Source organism: Pelodiscus sinensis, chromosome 19, assembly GCF_049634645.1.
Source record: "Pelodiscus sinensis isolate JC-2024 chromosome 19, ASM4963464v1, whole genome shotgun sequence".
NCBI classification, from domain to species: domain Eukaryota; kingdom Metazoa; phylum Chordata; order Testudines; family Trionychidae; genus Pelodiscus; species Pelodiscus sinensis.
The window spans coordinates 23,228,997-23,248,548 of NC_134729.1; the positions used below are offsets into that span (position 1 = coordinate 23,228,997).

The 19,552-nt window shown below is 44.3% G+C and overlaps 2 protein-coding genes across 5 annotated transcripts in view; both read left to right on the top strand.

The window, feature by feature from the left end:
* UHRF1 (ubiquitin like with PHD and ring finger domains 1) overlaps positions 1–7,433 on the top strand; it is a 31,138-nt gene extending 23,705 nt beyond the window's left edge. For 2 of the 3 annotated variants that reach the window (XM_075903059.1, XM_075903057.1), the window contains exons 12-17: positions 1,250–1,412; positions 1,529–1,666; positions 3,237–3,363; positions 3,448–3,623; positions 5,122–5,220; positions 6,054–7,433. In XM_075903059.1, the coding sequence (XP_075759174.1) occupies positions 1,250–1,412; positions 1,529–1,666; positions 3,237–3,363; positions 3,448–3,623; positions 5,122–5,220; positions 6,054–6,200 (850 nt within the window). In that variant the 3' untranslated portion in view covers positions 6,201–7,433. The remainder of the gene's footprint in view (positions 1–1,249; positions 1,413–1,528; positions 1,667–3,236; positions 3,364–3,447; positions 3,624–5,121; positions 5,221–6,053) is intronic. The other variant, XM_075903060.1, reaches the window with a different exon arrangement.
* A 5,116-nt stretch (positions 7,434–12,549) lies between these two features.
* Positions 12,550–19,552, top strand: part of KDM4B (lysine demethylase 4B) — a 194,272-nt gene continuing 187,269 nt past the window's right edge. For both annotated transcript variants that reach the window (XM_075903063.1, XM_075903064.1), the window contains exon 1: positions 12,550–12,717. The gene's annotated coding sequence lies outside the window, so the exon portion shown is untranslated. The remainder of the gene's footprint in view (positions 12,718–19,552) is intronic.

Consider the following 19,552-nt stretch of genomic DNA (forward strand, 5'->3'; position numbering starts at 1 on the left):
ACCAAAAATAAGATCTTCCAAGTGATAGCTTTACTGTGCGTAATGGCTTATAGATCAATATGTACGAGGAAAAGTCCCTGTAGGACACTGGAAATGGGATTAGACCCGGATTTAATATTTGCTGCAACCTCCAACAACAGAGTAATGAATTGGAACACAAGTTTTCAAACTATAGTTTATGGCATATTCTTGACCCATACAGTATATGCTACCAATCTGCAGGGATGGCTGGTCCCATGGGACTTTTTTTCCCCCCAACTAACAAAAGGCCCTTTTAAAATTCAAATAGTTTACTCTTGTTGGCAAGAAGATGTTGTGGTTGTGATTTTTGAGTAGAAGGTTTGTGCAGGTAATTGAGAAGCAAGACAGGCAATCCATGTGATGTTCTGTATTAAAATACAGTGCTCACTAAGGGTATTGGGTAATGAGGACAATTATCATGTTTCTAGCCATCTGGTTGCTTGGCCTTCCCCAAAGTTAATATTTCACATTTTGACTGGGCAAGTGAATAAACAAATAAAATGGGTGAATAAGACTTCATACTGTTACCTAGAATTTTGGAAGTATACTGTTTAAATACCTTCCTTACTCAGAGAGGGTATATCTACACTAGCCCCCTAGTTCGAACTAGGGTGGCTAATGTAGGCATTCGAACTTGCAAATGAAGTCTGGGATTTAAATATCCCGGGCTTCATTTGCACGTTCCCAGGCGGGCGCCATTTTTAAATCCCTTAGTTCGAACTGACTGCCTGCGGCTACACGCGGCAGTCAGAAGTTAATCCGAACTAAGTCCTTAGTTTGGATTAACTAAGGGGATTTAAAAATGGTGCCTGCCTGGGAACATGCAAATGAAGCTCGGGATATTTAAATCCCAGGCTTCATTTGCAAGTTCGAATGCCTACATTAGCCACTCTAGTTCGAATTAGGGGGCTAGTGCAGACATACCCAGAGTGTTGATTTGCAATCATAAGTACATCCCACTACTGAAAAGTGAATATGCCTGAGCAAAACAGCTCATGAGCTGCATGGTGAATAGTTTCTCAATAGCGTTGGTTGAATCTTGCTGGTATATCTCTTTTTTTCAAAGCCAAAGCAGGGTATATGTGCTGCTCAGCATTTGACTGAACACTACTACTGCCTTCATGTTCATATCCTTTCTAGTAGTCTTATTACTAGGCTTTTTTAATTTCATGTCTGTTTCTGGATTGTTCTTCCCTAGTAAATACATTAAATTGGTTTATTCTTGCAGAGCTCTGGCTCTGAATTGCAGTGCTCCCATCAATGATAAAGATGGAGCAGAGGCCAAGGATTGGAGAGCTGGGAAGCCAGTCAGGGTGGTGAGGAATGTAAAGGGAGGCAAACACAGCAAATATGCTCCCTCAGAGGGAAACCGATATGATGGCATATACAAGGTAAGATGGCATTCCTGTGTTGGAATGAATTGGCAGAGGATTATAAAGATTGATGTTTGGTTATGGCAGAAATAAGTTTCTGTAGCTTCTAAGGACCATACGTTCTTCCTTTTTAGGTTGTGAAATATTGGCCTGAGACGGGGAAATCTGGTTTTTTAGTGTGGCGTTACTTACTTAGGAGGGATGATGAGGAGCCTGCCCCCTGGACCAAGGAAGGGAAGGACAGGATGAAAAAACTTGGCCTAACAATGCAGGTACATGGTTCTTATCGAGTATGTAACTGTTCCTGCTGAAAGAACTTGGAAGAATGCAAGATTTGTTGTCCTCTTTACCTTGGCAGATGAATTGGGATTCTCTTTTGTGTTTTGAAGGAGGATCTTAAGAATTAATATAATTCTTCCTCTACCACCCTGTTTACCACCCTGTTAGCATATCAGAAAACTACATTTGGTTAGTGGAATGTATTCACTGTTTACCCCAAAATACAGGCAAAATATAGTTCTGCTGGAACTCTACATTCCACAGAACACTGGTTTTGGATAGTGTTGCTGCTTGTACTTGCTAGCAAATGTATCTCTGAATATCTTCTATTCATGATCGAAAGATGCTACCACCTCCTGTTTTGCCCAGAGCTGGCCATAGTGTGACTGGTTATGGTCCGTGGAATTGGCACCTTCTTAATCACAAGTCTGATTTGCCTTCCGAGAGTTCTGCATATTCACTTAACTGTATTACATTTTCAGTCCTCTTGCTGCAGAACCAGCACAGTTTAAGGTAGGTTGAGCTGAGATTTTCCTGCCTAGCACGTTGACAGAATGGTTAAGTTCTAATTGCAGGGCCAAATTCTGCTGTTAGTTGCAACAGAACAATGGGGGAGTTAGGTATAAATCAGGATAAATTTGGCCCATGAAGTCTTACAGTTGGTGGTGTACAAATAAGAAGAAAATTCTTTTCTAGAAGTCTGAGTTTGTTGAACATTTAGTATAGTTCTCTTGCTTAGTAAAGCAATCTTGATCTGTGGACATTGAATTATAATAAACATGGAAACTCACAGGATAAATTTTAGTCACTTTATGGAGTGTAACTGCTTTTTTTTTCTAGCTGAGATTCCCAGTGTCACTTGTCAGCAATGTATTTATCAGTAGGAAAACTGAACTCTGGGAGCCAGCAAGCTGCTACGTTATGGATATCTTTTGAGACTGGTTCACAGAATCCCAGGTTACAAGCAAATGATGGCCAATTTTATTTTTTGTCTTGGGTTTTCTAGGGGAAGGTGCTACCTGAAATACTTGCAATGTGTTTAATGTAAACTACTAAGTACAATTACAAAACTTGAAGTTCTTAAGTGGTAAATTGTAAAATGATGCTTTGTTGCTCCATTTGTTTACATAGATTTTTTTCACTAACATTTGTATGTTGGGGTATAGAATTCGTTACTCAGAGATTCACCATGAAACTAACCTTGTCAGCTTTTTTATGGATCCTTCTAGTCCAGGGATGCCTAATAGAAGGTAGGCCTTTGAATAAATTAGCGTAAGTGTTCCAGCCTCCTTTCTTGCAGCATGGTAAGGGACTGTCTTAAAAGTTAACTTTACAAAGCTTTGTAAAGTTATGAAATAGGAAACCAGAAAGCTTGATGTTTCTCATTTTCTGTAGTCTGTTCCTGACTTGTTTTCCAGAGGAGGAGGGGCAGGAGACTGGAAACGTGAACATCTTTCCAAATTGTCTTTAGATCATTTTGATTTAAGTTAATTTGAGAGGTAGTACCAATGAGAGTGGTATGTTTGCGTCTGTTATTTTAGAGTCTTTTTTCCCTCTCCATAGTACCCTGAGGGGTATTTGGAAGCTGTTGCAAACAAAGATAAGGAGAAGGAGAAGGAGAAAGAAAATAAGAGAAGTGATGAAGAATGTGAAACTCCAGGGAAGGGAAAGAGGAAAAGGAAATCAGCAGGTTGGTACAATAGGCAAGTGAAGGTGGCAATCTTTCTGTAGCTCTTAGTGCTTTAACAAGCTGAATATTTTTGTCTTTAAAAAGGTTTACATGCTCTTTTAGGTGATGAGATGAAGTTTCCCAGCTCTCCTAGAGGGACTCCAAAGAAGACTAAAGTTGAGCCATACAAGCTGACATCCCAGCAAAAGACCCTTATTAAAGAGGATGAATCCAATGAAAAATTATGGAATGAAGTACTAGAAGCTCTCAAGGATGGACCAGTAAGTACAAGATTCCTCATCCCAGAACCTGTAGTAGTAGGTCTTTAGACATGAGCCTCTTGACCTCACTCCTTACAGGGGAATAGTCTCACTGAATTTCACGGGAAACATTCCTTTGAGTCAGCAAAGCTCATTCAGGACACTGCAGCCAGGATTGCTGTGCACTGAATTGTGTAGGTCTTAGTGGTTCCCAACTGCCAGTGGTCTGTGAACTGTTGGGCTGTGGTGGCTGCAGGAGCTCGAGCTGGCTGTTCGCAGCAGCTCAGCTCTGGCAGCCGTGGTAGCTCAGGTGATGGCAGGAGGTCTCTCTCTCCCTCCCTCCATGCTTGGGTAGGGAATTATGTATGCTGCCAATGGTTGCTCCCCCTGCCCATGTGACTGCTTTTGCTGGTGGCAGTGCTGAGATTGAGGCACAGGCAGGAGAAGGCGGAGCAGGAGGCGCCTTCCCAGGGCTCTACTCCTCATGGCCACCTATGCGGCCGCTTTTGCTAGCAGTGTCTCTGGGGCTCAGGTGGGAGCAGGAGGTGTTCCTCTTGGTAATGGCGGCCAGCTGGAGTTCTGCACTCTTCTGTCCCCCCCCCCCCCTTTCTGGGTGCTCAAGAGGCGCTTGGGGAGGGAGGGTTGTGAAGGAGGAGGGCTGCTCCCCCCTGCCCGTGTGGCAGTAATGGCCACACTCCCTAGAGGGGGCACCCTTGCTCTTGGCAGGTGGGAGGGTGGGCAAAGGGGTTTTGGGTAAGGGCATAGTGGGGTCATGGGGCAAGAAGATGTTGGCAAGGGCTGTAGGGGTTAAAGTCAAAGGGTGCTAGGCACTGGGGAGCAAGGGGCTGGGTTGGGGCTAGGTAGATGGTAACATTTATTTGCATAATGAATAGGCAAATGTTGCCAGTCTACCAAAAGTTAGTGAATGGATTTGCTGGTTTGCAGCAGGGGTGGACTGGCCCGGCGGGATACCGGGAATTTCCCGGTGGGTCATTGTGTCCGCACGCCGTTGCCCTTCACTCCAAGTGGCTCCGCATCCGCGCTGTATGCGGCATGCAGAGCCCAACCCGCCACCTGTGCCGTGTGCCGAACACTGAGGGGAATGCAGGGGTGACGTTGTGGGGGGGGGGGGGGGGGGGCTTCTCAACCCATTTCCTGGGCCTGTTTTGATTGCCAGTACGCTCCTGGTCTGCAGCATAAAAAAGGTTGAGAACCAATGGTCTCAGGTCTTCAGACAAGAATAATTTCTGGAAACTGATTCTGTTCAGTTATGTCAGTGTCTGTTTAGTTGCCTGGAAATCCTCAGAACATGAATACTAAATAGTCTGATTGGAATAACCTGTTGTAATTTTAGGTTTCTTTCTCTTAATTCTACAGAATACTCTGCTTTAATTTTTATTTGAAAAGTTCTCTTGCATTTTGTAGTTCTATTGCTCTCCAAATGTGCAGTCATTTGGGTTGTGCTGCATGTTTGGAGAGCAATACCAATGGAATGACTGTGTATTTTTTTTTCTTGCAGAAATTCCTGAATAAAGTGGAAGAAACCTTCCTGTGTATTTGCTGTCAGGAGGTGGTATTTAGGCCAGTCACAACAGTGTGCCAACATAACGTGTGCAAGGTGAGTAGCCAGGATATGTGTGGTGTTGCCCATTAAGAAACCTGTGTACTTGCCTATCCAAAATAAAATAAAATAAATCTCTACTACCATTGTGTCAGACACGCTAGCCACCTGTGACTATTTGGCTGGTTGAGTATGGCTAGTTTGCTATAGCAGTAGCCACTATAATGACTTCTGCTTCAGATGTGGTTGGACACCACTATTCTACAGCCTTTTATTATGGTCTGACAACTGTGTAATAGTTCTCTCCATAGGCAAATCAAGGTGTCTTTCTGTCCTAATTAAGGTCACATGAATAACGGTGACTTGATTAATGTTCTGAGACATAGAAGTGCCTATAATGGACTGTCTGCTGTGCTGTCCTGCCAGTATCTGATTGAGAAAGCAAAAGATGTTGGTTGAGTAAGCTTGCCAGTCAACTTAAGTATCATATGCAGTGTTGTTGGTACCAGGATATTAGAGGGAGAAAGATACTGTCTCACCAACCTCGTGTCCCCACTTTAACTATTGACAGACTTATGAATACGACGATTGTGAGCCATCTCCTACAATGAGAGTGGCTGTTCTTAGTAACTGCTGAGCTTTTGCTCATCAGTAGTCTAATCGTATATTTAAACAATTCATATTGTGTATTTCTGCTTGACTAAATTTCTTTATAGGAGAAAACATGCAGATACTTCCATTGTCTCGCCACTGCTGAGTTGTCCTGGCTCAGTCTGGGCTTTTGTCAAGTGAATTAACTTCATGCATTTCTTCTCTTCTGCCCAATTAGGGCCATGTAAATCAGCCAAGATCTGCAACTTAATCTCTTTCCTGTTTCTTTTCTCTCTCAGGACTGTTTGGATCGATCCTTCAAAGCAGATGTGTATAGCTGTCCAGCTTGTCGCTATGATCTTGGCAAAAATTATACTATGCAGGTGAACGAAACACTGCAGGCTCTCCTAACTCAGCTCTTCCCCGGTTATGGCAACGGACGGTGATTTTGTAAAGCACTTGTAACTTCCTTTGTTTAAAATTGTTAATGGATTTTCAGTGGGCTTAATTTAAAGAAATAGTCTCCTTTCCCCTATAAAGTTTTAAGTCTTCCTTGTTAAAATCTATAAACTTTGCAAAATTTTTTGTATGTTTGTGGGTTTTTTGTTTTTGTTTAAATGTTGGACTTTTGCGTTCATTTTTTTTCTAAAACCTGCCGTTCTTCAGCACAGTCTTTTTTTATTTTTTTTTAATGGAATTACAAACTGCTTCCGGTAAGGCTGCTAAAGGTCATGATAAAGTTCTCAATGTTCCCTTTATTTTTTTATTCAGAAAATGGCTTATTTGCTTAGAACAATCTTTATGAAGTCTTGGATTTGGCCATAAAAGTAGATCTGGGCATCTCCATGGCAGCATTTTGATGCTCCAGTTGTACAAGATGGTTCCTGGCTTTTGACGTGTGACCAGGTTATTTTTTGATAACCTTTCCCTTCCCTTGTGCTTGTATCAAATTTTATTAAAAGCCATTCCCCACCAGTTTTTTATACAAAAAGCCTTCATGCATTAGCCAAGTAGTTGGGGCAATAAGAACTACTACCTCAGTTGGACTTGTCTCTTACTTAGGGAACTATTTGTTCAGCCAGGTGCTGTCTTCTATCCAGAATGACATAGTAGAACATACTAAAGCCATTTTTAAGTGCCTTTGGTCCTTTTTGGGAAAGACAGGGGTCTGAATTGCCAATCTTTTTAAGCACTGAAATGTTTAAATTGCCAGCCGGATTTCTTTTGGGTAAAACATAACACTGTAGCTATAAGTCATTAGTGTGGAGTTGCAAACTTTAAGGTTTTTTCCTGATGCTAGGTGTATCACCATAACATGCATTTACTTGGTTTTCTTGTATTTCTACCTGGAAATGAAGAATAAGATTCTGATTTTTTTTTTTTTTAAATTAAACATCTTCTGATTGTACATGAGTCCAGGACACATTAGTTTTGTGAACGGAATGTCTTTTCCTAACAGTACCAAAGCTAGCAGTTTAATACCTCGACATACCAGGGACTTTTTAATTTACACTTTACTGCACACAGACTGGAACAAATGCTGTTTTTTAACTCTTACCCTTTAAAAATTATAATGTTAATATGTTAGGAAAAACGTTTTTATAGGTTTTTGCTGAATTTGTCAACTTTTGTACTACGTGCAAGTTGAAGTTCTCAAAATAAATCTCTTCAGATTAAAATGTTTTCCTTTTTCTTTGTCTCTTTTGGTTTTGAGATTGTGAAAAGGTTTCAATGCAGAGATTAATTTAAAATCGCAGCCTAGGTCTATAGGGTAAAAGGGTAAAAATCTGAATTTTGAAAGCTTTCTACTCTAATGCTTTAGTTAAAGCCAACAAGGATTGTACTGGTGATTTATTATACATATCTTATTAAGATTTCTACTTCTGTCTCAATTTTTGTCCAGGTAACAGTAAGTTAAGATATCTTTGAAAGCTATTGCGTTGAATCTATAAGAACTATTATAGACTAGGTGAAAAACAAAATTATCTTGTTACAATCCTGTGTTTAGTGAAGAAAAGTTGACTATATTTCTCTTCTCTTTTGGTGCACACATTATGCAAAAATATTACTGCAGATGTAGCTCTGTTAAAATGTTTTCCTCTTATATCAGGGTGGGCAAATGGGGAGGCACTTCTCTATGGAGGGGGTGAGAGGTTTGGAATGGAGGTTGGGTGCAGAAGGGAACTTGTGGTAGGAGATTGGGGTGCAGGAGAGGGAGTTTAGGTGAAGGGGGTTGTGACCTGGAGCAGAGGATTGGGGTGCAGAGCCTGGGAGGGAGTAGGGGTGGCGGGAGTTAATTTGATCTGGGGGGGAAGAGGGTAGCAGGGGGGTGCAGAGTTTTGGAGGGAATTGGGACCTTGGATAATGTGCGTTCAGAGGATTTGGGTGGTGACCTAGGGCAGGAGTAGGTGGTGAACTGGTGCAGGGCGTTAGGAAGCAGGTGGGGTTGGGGGTATAAGAAGCAGGGGCTGAGGTGTCAGAGGCAGGCTTGTGGGGAGTCACTTACCTTAGGTAGCTCCTGACCAGCAGCCCATCAGGGTACCTGAAGCAGGCTCCCTCTTGAAACATGGGTTGCTAACATGTGCTGCTCAGGGCCATGCTTCCCTGGAGGGGCAGAGACTTTGCTTGCATGCCCCCACTCCCAGATGACTAATCGCAGCTGAGAGTGGGCTAGGGTGTGAGGGAGCATGCAAAGTTTCTTGCCCCCTGCCAGGGTCATGGGGTGCCTAGAGGGAACCATCAGCTGCTTTGACAGCTGGTGGTTCCCTCTATGCACGGCATACCCCAGGGTGGAGGGAGAGGAGACTTCACATGCTTTCCTGCCCTCGGGCCAATTTGTGTCGGGGGGGGGGGGGGGGGGGGCAGTATGCAAACTCTCGCTCCCACCCCTCCTGCCAAGGAGAGCCACAGACCGGATCAAATGCCTTGGTGGGTCATATCTGGCCCACAGGAAGTATTGTGCCCAGCTCTGTCTTCAGTTGAAGAAGATGAACATTATGCAGTTTAGGGCTGTTGGAAAATGTACAGAAGAATGTTTCATATCTTTTAGATGCCTTATTCCAATTAAAGGTTTCTTGTTTGCATTTGAGGAACTTCCTTCTGGCACCTGTCTTCATTTAACAACTTTCCTTTCTCCCCTCCAAAAAACCAATATGTAGTGGATGGCTGAGAGGGAGGCTACTGTGCCCTCTGGAGGGAGGGAGGGGAAGGGAGAATTGTCAGGAGTGCTGGCTAAATTCCTGCTTTATTGCCAGAGCATGCCAATTAACTGGAAATCATAGATTGTCTACACTGCAAAGAAAAATCCCTGTTATGGCATTTCAGAGCCTGGATCCATTGACTCAAGCTCATACAACCTGGGCTATGGGGCTGAAATAGTTTTACTGATGTTACTGCAAGGGGCAGGAGGGTCTTGTAGAGTCAATGTTTTGACTAGAAAAGTTGTTGGCATACTGCTGCTGGCAAGTCTGTGTTTCTATCTGGCTGCCTCTTGCCACTGCAGTGTCCTCATGGTAGCTGATTGTATCATCTAAAGTAGTGGTGGGGAACCTCTGATTTGCAGGTTAACTTCTTTTGGTTAACTCGCCCATGGCAATTTTCTGCACTATGGGCTTGAAGCCCCAGTATGTATTCCTGACGCAGGGGAGATCAAGGACTCTGTGCTATCCCCGATTGTGGCTCCACAATGCCCATTGGCCAGAATCCTCTGCCTAGTGGTCAGATGGCAGCCACTTCTGGGAGCAATGCAGGACCAGGGAGGCAGGGAGCCTACTTTAGCCCTGCTGTGCTGCTGACTGGAAGCCACCTCAGGTAAGCTCTGCCTGCACTTTGAACCCCTTGTTCCAGGTCAGAACCCTGCCACCCCACATCCCCACCTGCAGCCTAATCCCGGATCAGAACTGCCCCTGTGCCCCATCCCCACCCTACATCCCTAGCCCCAGGTTGGAACTCCCTCCTATATCCTAATTCTCTCTCAACCCCCACACTTCCTGCCCCAGCTCTGTACCCACTCATTCCAAACCCTGTGGCTCCAGCTTGGTGCACCCTTGCATGTACCTCTATCTGGAGCTTTCACCACCTAAAACCTTCATTTCTGGCCCCACCCTGAGTCTTCACAGAGCCGTGAGCATTGGCTTGCCTCTAAGCAGGGGAAGCCAAAAGCCTCTGATCTGAGCTGAGTATGGCTTGTGATTTGTGGGGTGTTATGGTTTTCCCCTGTGGATCAGTGACCCCCTGATGGGGAGGTGGAGGAGAGGTTCCCAACCCTTGACCTAAAGACATCCTGGTCATGATCTGGTCTCATACCTCCCATTGTACAAGGTAGCCATCCTGGTGTGTCTGTGCTGCCATCTAACACTTTACCTTTTAATTTTTTTGCAGTGTTACTATGCTGTCTGCTGTGGAACTTTCAGGGAACTGAGACTGAGGTCTGTTCCATACAATGCACATTTTAACACCATTTTTTTCCATCTTGCTGCTAAAAACACATATTCAGCACAAATATTGGGACAGTGATTCTCTATTTGTGGACACAGCAGCTGGACTTAGCAGGGATACTGAGGATGAAGGTATAATAAACAGTGAATGAAGCTGACTAGCTGCTCCACGTCTTCACTAAGCGAGAGCACGCAGTGGAGTGTTTGCTTTGGAAGAGAGGCATGAGACCAGATCATGATTCAAATGTGGGATCATCAGCAGTGGTTCCACAACTTTTGGATGCAGAAGTTCATATTCTGGAGTTCTGTGCCAAGCTCACCCCAGCAATGCAGTGCCTAGACACTTCAAAAGCTGCCATGCCAGAAAATAAATGGGTGGCAATTCCTGTTGGACTATGATGATCAGGTTGGTACTGGAAAATCTGCAGGGTGTGGTGCTTTTTTTCAGTAGGAATAGAGACCTTTGTCTGAGCCCAAAGCAGAGTTGATTTCCTCCAGACCAACCTATTGATTCTATAATGAGATTACAATTATCAGTTGATTTTTTTTTTTTTTTTCCCCCCTCTGGTATTCAACCGTATGCTCAATACACTGGGCACCTTCAAGAAAGAAATTTAAGTATTGCCTGAGCAGGAGCAAGATGGGTGTGGAGTGTTTGGAAAACTGAAGAGTAGGTGCATGTGTCTCATCACAAGGCTTGGTCTCAGCAAGAAAGATCTTCCTGTTACTGCATGCTGTGTATTGCATAACATCTGCAAGGCCAAGGGGGAAGTACTATTACCATTACTGTCTGCTTAGATGTGATAAGTCAGTCTCTGAGTGCTCTCCTGTTAATGCCAGTACTCTACCAGGATGAGAAGAGTGGTTGGCGTTGATGGGAGAGCAGCTGCTGCCAATCTTACTGCACACAAGACGCTGTGGTAAGTGTGTCAACTACTGCTTTGTTATTTATGTAGCTGAAATCATGTAGATTAGATGACTGGTGGGGGTTAGTATAAACTACGCCTTTATAGAATGCAGTACCCAGACAATTAACTATCTTGTCAATAAGAGGGGGGAGGAAAGTACTGTGAGGTATTTGTATCTGTATTGTATGATAGACAATGATGTGGGTTTTCTTAAAGCAGAACTTCAAGCATCAGTTATAATGCATCTCAGAAATTTTAAATTAATGTGGTGGTGGTTTTGGGGGGGGGGGGGGAGAAGAGAGCACATGCTCCTAGTCATATATTCTAGGGGAGTGGTTCCCAACCTTTTCCAGATGAGGACCCATTTTGACAATTCAAGAAGACTTGGTGACCTGAGGCAATTAAAAAATGGGGGGAGGAGGGAGGACAGAGCCACTTGGAGAGACACTGGGTGACCCTTTTGAAATGTAATGGTGACCCATAGATTTGGGAAACCCTGTTCTAGGGGTTGGAGCAACATAATAGAAATAGTAAAAAAAATTTGTGTTGTGGACTGAGCTTGATTGTAGAAGATACTGTCTCAGGAGAGAGTTCAACCCAGCCCATAAAGAATAAGCTCAATACAAATAGAAGGGAGTAGGCAATATTTATTACAAAAGCTACACTATGCAGGTCTTTAATCTAGTTAAAAATTACTTTTCCTGCAGTGCTACTGTGGAGGAAAAGCACAAATCCTATAAGTAAGTACTTCTAATGACTGAAAAAGTTGTAGTTATTCCTGAACAGCAAATTTTAATTGTAGGCAGGGGTGGTAGAGTATCAGGTGATGGTGCATGGTAGGTAGTTTTATATGGGCACTCTGCCCAGGTGTGCAATAATTCTATGCAGCGGGGTGCAGTAATTTGTCTTGTACCAGGAACAGGCCCTCAGCTCTACATGTTCATATCTGCACGAAGGGTGGGGCTGAGGCGAGGAGGGGGAGAGGTGTAGTCCAGTATCAGCCCCTCCCTCTCCCTAGGGAACAGCCCTCGGGTCCCTGCCCCATTGGTGCGCTGCGCCCTGCAGCCCCCCTGCTTGCAGCTGTGCCGCTCCTCACGTACTCACTTCCCTGCAACTGAGCCTGACAGCAGGGTAGGGGGTGGAGTGACTGACATCTCCACCAGCCCCTCCCAGCGCTCTCCTCTCTATCTCCTCGACTAGCAACGTTGCAGGGGCGGGATCTCCTCGTTCCTCCGCCGGGTTGGCGGAAGGACGCTGAGTAGCGTCCGGCCTGGCCATAGACCAGCCCGACTCGGCTCTAGCGGGGGGCGGGCCCTATCTGGGGTCGGTCTGCCACTGAGGAAGCGCTGTCGGCGTGTTGTTCGGCCGACAAGGCCAAGGAGTGGGGGAAGCGGCCGTCCGTCACGAGCGAGCCCACCAGTGAGCGCGGAGGTGGGGGCGGGCTGGGCCAATGAGCGAGGGAAGGAGGCGGGCGGCAGGTGCGGGCTGTGGGATCCTGCCAATATCCAGCCTCGGCCCCCTTTCCGCTTTGCTGGGCCGGGCCGCGCTGCGCTGGCTGGGAGCTGCGGGGTGGCCGCTGAGGAGGCGGCGCGGGGACGGCAGAGCGGCCGCGGACTCAGGTAGGGGCGGGGATTGGCCTCGGCGCGGCCGGGCCTGGCCTCCGCGGCCTGGGCTCGCCCCCTCCCCCCGCCGGAGCTGTCCCCTCACGGGACGCGGCCCTTCCCGGCCTCGCGCTCCCGGTCGCCCCTTCCGGCTCCGCGGCTGCTCCCTGCCCGCGACCGCCTCCGCCGCCTTCTCGGGCCTGGGCGCTGCCGCCCCGCCGCGGTGCGGGTGCGCGAGGGGAGCGTCTCCTCCCGCAGCCCCCGCCCCGCTTTGTCTCGGGGGTGCCTCGCGGCGGCGGTTAGAGCGGCACCGTTATCCGCGCCCCCTCCCCCCGCCCGCTCGTCTGCTAGGCCGGGGAATCCCCCCTCCCCCCAGCTCTGCCCCGGGCGGGGCGGGGAGTTAGGAGCAGGGCTTGGCCAGCACGGGGGGGGGACGGTTGCAGCAGGGCCCCCGAGTTCAGGGAGCTTCCCTGAATGTGCGTGACAATCCAGCTCCGCGTAATGCGCCAAGGCCCCAGAGCAAGCACCGGATCCTCGAGGGAGCCTGGGAAGGGTGCGAGTGGGCTTGGGAACAGTTGTTACCCGATGGAGGGTTTATTGATGCGGCGAGCTGGTAGGCGCTTTTACAGCAGGATTTTCCCTCGGTGAAACGAGCTGTTCGTGTCTTCGGGGGGGTTTGTTTTTAATAGCTGCAGATAGCGGTGTGGCGGGATACCTTTAATATCTCACGGGTTTGCAGAAGGCTTGTATTTAGAGGAAATGTGGGGAGGCCTGTGGTACTGGGTTTGGGAAGTGTCTAGGACCAAAATGTAGGCTTTTAAGCTCTAAAAATGTAACCTCCGTGTTAATGGGAATGGCCTTGTTTATAGTTAGAAATGGTTGCCCTGAAAAACATTGCAGTTCTGGGCAGCTGAATGAGAAAGTGAAAATGATTAGCTGGGTAGTTTCCTAACTGTGATCCTTGGTTGGTCACGTAGTGCTGTCTCCCTTTGTTTCCACCTGGTAAATTATGTTTTTAAAATAGCTAGAAATGTATTAAATACTTCTTTAGTCTCAGTGGTAGTATGTGATTACTGAAGGGAGGGAAGCTGGGCAGACTCTATGAATGCATATCTTGTGGGCAGTCAGTTTATTGTGCTCTAGCCCGTCAAAAAGTTTGGTAGTCCCTGAATGGAAGAACTTGCATTCTTCAAGGAGAAAGTATGCCGTGGATATGGAGGGGAACGTAAGCTGTGAAAAGTAAATTGGATTGTAGTTATGGTTTTAAAATGTTTAATTTGGGCAAAAACTTGTCTTTGGAATTTTTTCTCTCATTTTTTTATCTCGTGTAATGAACAAAGGTTATAAATACAGATATGATTCACTGTAAAATTCAGATCACATACATTTCAAAAGCAGCCTGTCTTCCAAAATTAGGATCAAAACTTCATTAAAGAAGCTCTGATGATTTGAAATCCAGCCTGGTTTTTTTTTTTTTATAAATGTTAAAAGTTGGAGGTTCTACACCAGCCTCTGACATGCCCTTCTTCTTTTTGTAGCTTTACATTCCCAGTTACCTGTCTTAAATATTTGTACCTTGCTGGTGTGTGTATTAATGGGAATGTATGTAAGATTCAGGAGATAGCACTGGACTCAGTGCAGATGAGGGCTTAGCTGGATATTGTCACATTTGGAGCAGCATACTTTATGAAAGATGTGTCAAAATTGGAGAAAATCCAGAGAAGAGCAACATAAATGATGTAGAAAATCTGTCTTACGGGGAAAGACTAAAAAAACTGGGCATGTTAAGTCTTGAGGAAAGACTGACCACGGACCTCATAAGTCTTCAGATAGATTCAGGACTGTTATAAAGATGGTGGTGACTGATTGTTCTCATCTACTGAACAAGTAATTAGCCTAAATTTCTCTTGCAGCAATATATTAGGAAAAATGCTCATACTTTTAAGGCTAGATATTTAAGTATTGGAATAGACTTTTAAGAGAGGTGGTAGAATCCCAGTAGTTGAATGGATGTCTTTAAGAACTGGTTAGACAAAACATCTGTCAGGTTGGGACAGGTCCTTAACCATTTATGACAGGTGTTTGTCTAACCTGCAAGGATTCTTGCTCCTGTGTCTGCATGGGGGATGCTGGACTAAGTGACCCTTCAAGGTCTTTCCAACTTTGATTCTCTTATTCTGTATTTAAATGTACGACTGTTGGATCAGATGTAATGGAATCACATTCTAGCCTGCAATCCACACCAGAATCTCATCCCTTAACACAGTGGAACTGAAACTTTCTAGACTACTGTACCCCTTTCAGGAGTCTTATTTCTTTTATTTCCTCAAGTTCCAATTTGCTTTAAAAATGTGCTTATAGAACGGGACATAAAAATACAAAAGTGTCACAGCACACTATTACTGAGAAATTGCTTCTCATTTTTGCCATATAATTATAAAATAAATCATGTGGAATATAATATTGTACTTAGACATCAGTGTATAGAATATAGCATAGTACAAACAAGTGATTATATGAAAGTTTAGTTTGTATGGATTTTGCTAGTGCTTTTTATGTAACCTGTTGTAAAACTATGCAAATGCCTTAGATGAGTTAATGTAACCTCAGGAAAACTTCTGTGCACCCCCCCAAGGCTATGCATAACTCAGTATGCGTACTGCCTTAATAGGTAGAGTAGAAATGTGGGTTATTTTACTGATTTACAGATGGTAGTGGGCATATTGAGTGATCAAAAATTCAGGTATCTTGCAGTTCAAGACTTGAAATGGTTCTTGTGGCATAATAACCTTTCAGAGGAATTTTAATGATTGTAAAAACTTGTATATCAGGCCATTGTGAGTAAGCATATTGACTGATTTTTTTTTTTTTGGAGGGGGGGGAGTGGGGGGACATTTATCAGCAGTTACATAGTTAACAGTTTTCTGGTAGGATAATGAACTGTGTGTGGTAAACAGTGTCTTTGCATTTAAAAGTGGTCATAATTAGGCTATAAAGTTTACACCTCATTAAGATGAATAGGGAAGTTCACACTTTGTGATGTTTCAGTCTGTCTTCCTGCAGACTGTGACAACCATGCATCACTTAACACATTGTGAAGTGTCTTTGCAATCTTAAGGGCTAAAACTTGATTTTTTTAATTAAATTGAATCAGAGGGAACATAGAAAAATCTGGAACACCAGTGAGTTTTCCATCCCTTGCTTCCCAACTTTTCAATGTTTTGGTCCATACTATAAAGCACATTATGGTTGCTAATCACTGTATCTTTATTGGTTACCTGCTTGCATCTATGGGCAACATTGCATACAATAATGTCTGTTAGCGGACACCCATGTTCCAAATAGAATTAGGCAATTGAAGTGAGAGATTCATTTAATACTGTTGGAAGCTGTAATGGTTTGCTGTGGCAATGCAAGATGGTGTGTTTCAATAATAGGTTTATAATCCATATGCTGCATTCTCATGAATCCTGATATAAAAATGATTTCACATAAAATACAGATCTCAAATGTTACAAGCCAGTTTTAAAATACAAAATCATTTATCTTTATCACGGGATAACAACTAGTGATTGAGGATTTTGTATTCTTGGCAAATATTTTCTGTCACAGGTAACATATATAGGAGGTCAGACTAGCTGATCTAATGATCCGTTCTGGCCTTAAACTCGGTAATATTTTAAAAACTGTCCACTGTATGAAACAAAAGTTTATACTACTCTTGGGCTGACTTCTCAGGATTTCAAAGCAAAAGGAATAAATAGCTGTAATAACTGTGGTGAGGACGCTAAAGAATGTAATACACTGGCCTCCAATAGCAATGAACCTAGTTATATTGTCTATTCGTATCTCAACTTTCTGGAGTCTGTTTTGTGTTGCATACCCCAAATTTAACCTCTCTCAAACTCTTGTATTTTTGTCTGATTTTGTAAATGATTAAAGTGTCACAGCACACATTATTACTGAAAAAATTACTGACTTTCTCATTTTTACTATGTAATTATAAAATCAATTGGAATATAAATACTGTGTTTACGTTTCATGTGCAATATAGAGCAGTTTCTCAACCTTTTTTTCCTAAAGTACTTTTTTTTTAAAAAGGGTAGTTTTCAGACACACATTTTTTTCTACCATTGCAACGCATTTGTGTAAACAATTTAATTGTAGCTGGGCAGTCAGTGAAATTTTTGGGTGTAAAAAGTACAAAAATAATAAAGTGCTGTAAAACTTAAACAAATTCAGTTTTTTTTAAATTTCAGTTGTGTTGATGTAACCCCCCAGACTTCTTTCGAGTACCCCTAAAGGTATTCATACCACTGGTTGAGAAGTACTGATATAGAGAACAGAATAAATAAGACATTGTATGAAACTTTAGTAGTTTGTACAGACCGTCACTGTGTTTTATGCAGCCTGTTGAAAAACTAAACAAATATCTATTAGGGATGTGAAGTATAAATGTGTACACAGTTTAGGGATGTGAACGACTACTTGACTATCAGATAAGCAAATACTTATGGGGTAGTTTACCGGCTAGTCCACTAGTCTCTCTCCTCCGCTCCCCCCCCCCCTTGCTGCCTCTATCAGAAAGAGGCAGCAAGGGGGGGGGGGATGAGGAGGAGGCGCTTAAAAGCAGCAGCGCTGCATGGAGCCTGGGGCAAGACCTGGGCTCCACGCGGCGCTGACACTTTGAAATGCCGCGTACAGCCAGGGTCAGTGGGGGAGACTTCACCTGACCCCAGGCTCCACGTGGCACTGCTGCTTTTAAATGCCATGTGGAGCACGGGGTTCCCAGCTGGCCCTGGGCTGCACACGGCTTTCAAAGCAGTAGCGCCATGTGGAGGCCAGGGTCAGGGGGTCCCCTGCTGGCCCTGTGCTCCCCGCAGCACTTTCGCCTTTGAAGTGTAGCAGTAGCTGTTGCTACACTTTAAAGGTGAAAGCGCCCTTATCGACTAATTGAATAGTAGATGCAAATTGCAGTGACTACTCTATTAGCCAGACAGTTTAAATTTTACATCCGTAACACGGTTAACTGATGAATGTGCAGGGTTACACACAGGACACGCTTCCCCTCCCCCCTCCGCACTGTTGCCTTTGTGGGGTAGGAAGGGTCTCTGTTGGAAATTTTCAGCGATTACAAATTTCCTGCATTTACACATTAACCTGAATAAATATATTTTAACATCCCTATATCTAGATGAGGGGTTTGTACCCCTCCGAAAGACCTCTGCAGGGTTATACATATCCCTGGTTGAAAACCACTGGTGTATAGTTAACCATTGTTGAGAAGCATTTTCCCATCTTAGATTTGTTCTACTGAACTAATTCTGCTTGCTACTTTATTTTTTTCTCATTCTTGGACCAAATATTTATCTGTTAACTAATCTTATGGCCAGGGCTCGCCAAGCCGCGGTGAGCCCCTCTCGCCAACCGCGCAGTTCGGCATGCTGCGCATTTAAGGATGTTAAATATTGGTTTAATTGAATAGTTGAGTAACCTCATGAATTCTTATTGGTTACTCGACAATTCTGTAGTCCCCGGGGGCAGGGCTGGCAGCCAGTGCACTCCAGTCCCACTCCCAAGGAGTCCCCTGCCACTCTGCATAGGGTGCCAGGCGGGAGCTGGTCTGCGAAGGGAGCCAGTTTAAAAACCAGCTCCCCTCACAGGACCTGGCATGATCTGGAACTGAGCTGGGCTGCTTGCCCTTCCAGCTTCTAATACACTTTAAATGGAGAGCTGCAGTGGGAGCAGGTCCTGGACCTGGTTGCCTGCCTGCCCGGCTCCTAATACACTTCAAATGCAGAGATGTAGCCAGGGGTAAGTCCCAGACCAGGACTGAGCCAAGCTGCTGGCTAGCCTGCTAAAAAAAATTACTGGCAAGGTGGGGAGGGGGAAGTGCGTGTAGTGTATAGCATTAACCTATAATCTTTTGCTTATCGGTTAATCGACTACACCAGGGGTCTCCAAACTTTTCAGCCCGAGGGCCGCATTAACTATCAAACAGCAGTTCGGGGGCCGACTACACACTTGAGGTCCAAATAAAAAACAATCAAAACATGGATGTTGTTTTTAATTATGTATTTAATATTATTTTATTCAGTTATTATTTAATAACACATTCATACACTACACATGAACACCTGTATTAGTGTGAATGGTGAAATTGTTTCCTGGATGCCAAAATAGCAGACATTTCTGGCTTTAGATTTGTTGTCCCTAACATCAACAGTGACCTGAGATTATCATCGGACAAGTTTGTTCTCAAATTGTTCTTCACGTATTTCATTCTTGAAAATGTTTGTTCACACAGGTATGTTGTTCCAAAGATTGAAAGGTACCTTGATGCAAAAGTTTTGACATTAGGAAAGTCTTCCTTGGGCAAAAACTGGTAAAAACCCACCAGTCCTATTTTGAACTTGTCCCTAAGGAGGTCATTTGCTTGCAACTCAATGACTTCCAGCTGCAGTTCATCTGGGCAACTGGCCACATCTGCTTCAAATGGGTTTTGAAACAATCTCACTTCTTCTGCCTTTGAATCCAAAAAGGTCTCCACGGGCCGGATGAGAGGGCCTCGCGGGCCGCATCCGGCCCCCGGGCCGTAGTTTGGAGACCCCTGGACTACACTATTACACCCCAATACGTATTTAATACTTATAAAATGAAATAATTTTAAACCATATAAGTTGTGCATCTCCATAATTATGTACTTGTTGGATGGCTAAAGGCACCAGAAAACACTGTGTTTTATTGTGCTGGCTGTGGTGTAATACGATCTTTGATCTTTCTATGCTTAGACCATGATGATGGTTTTCAACATTTCCTCTGCACTTTTACATCAATTGTTTTGGGTGGCTAG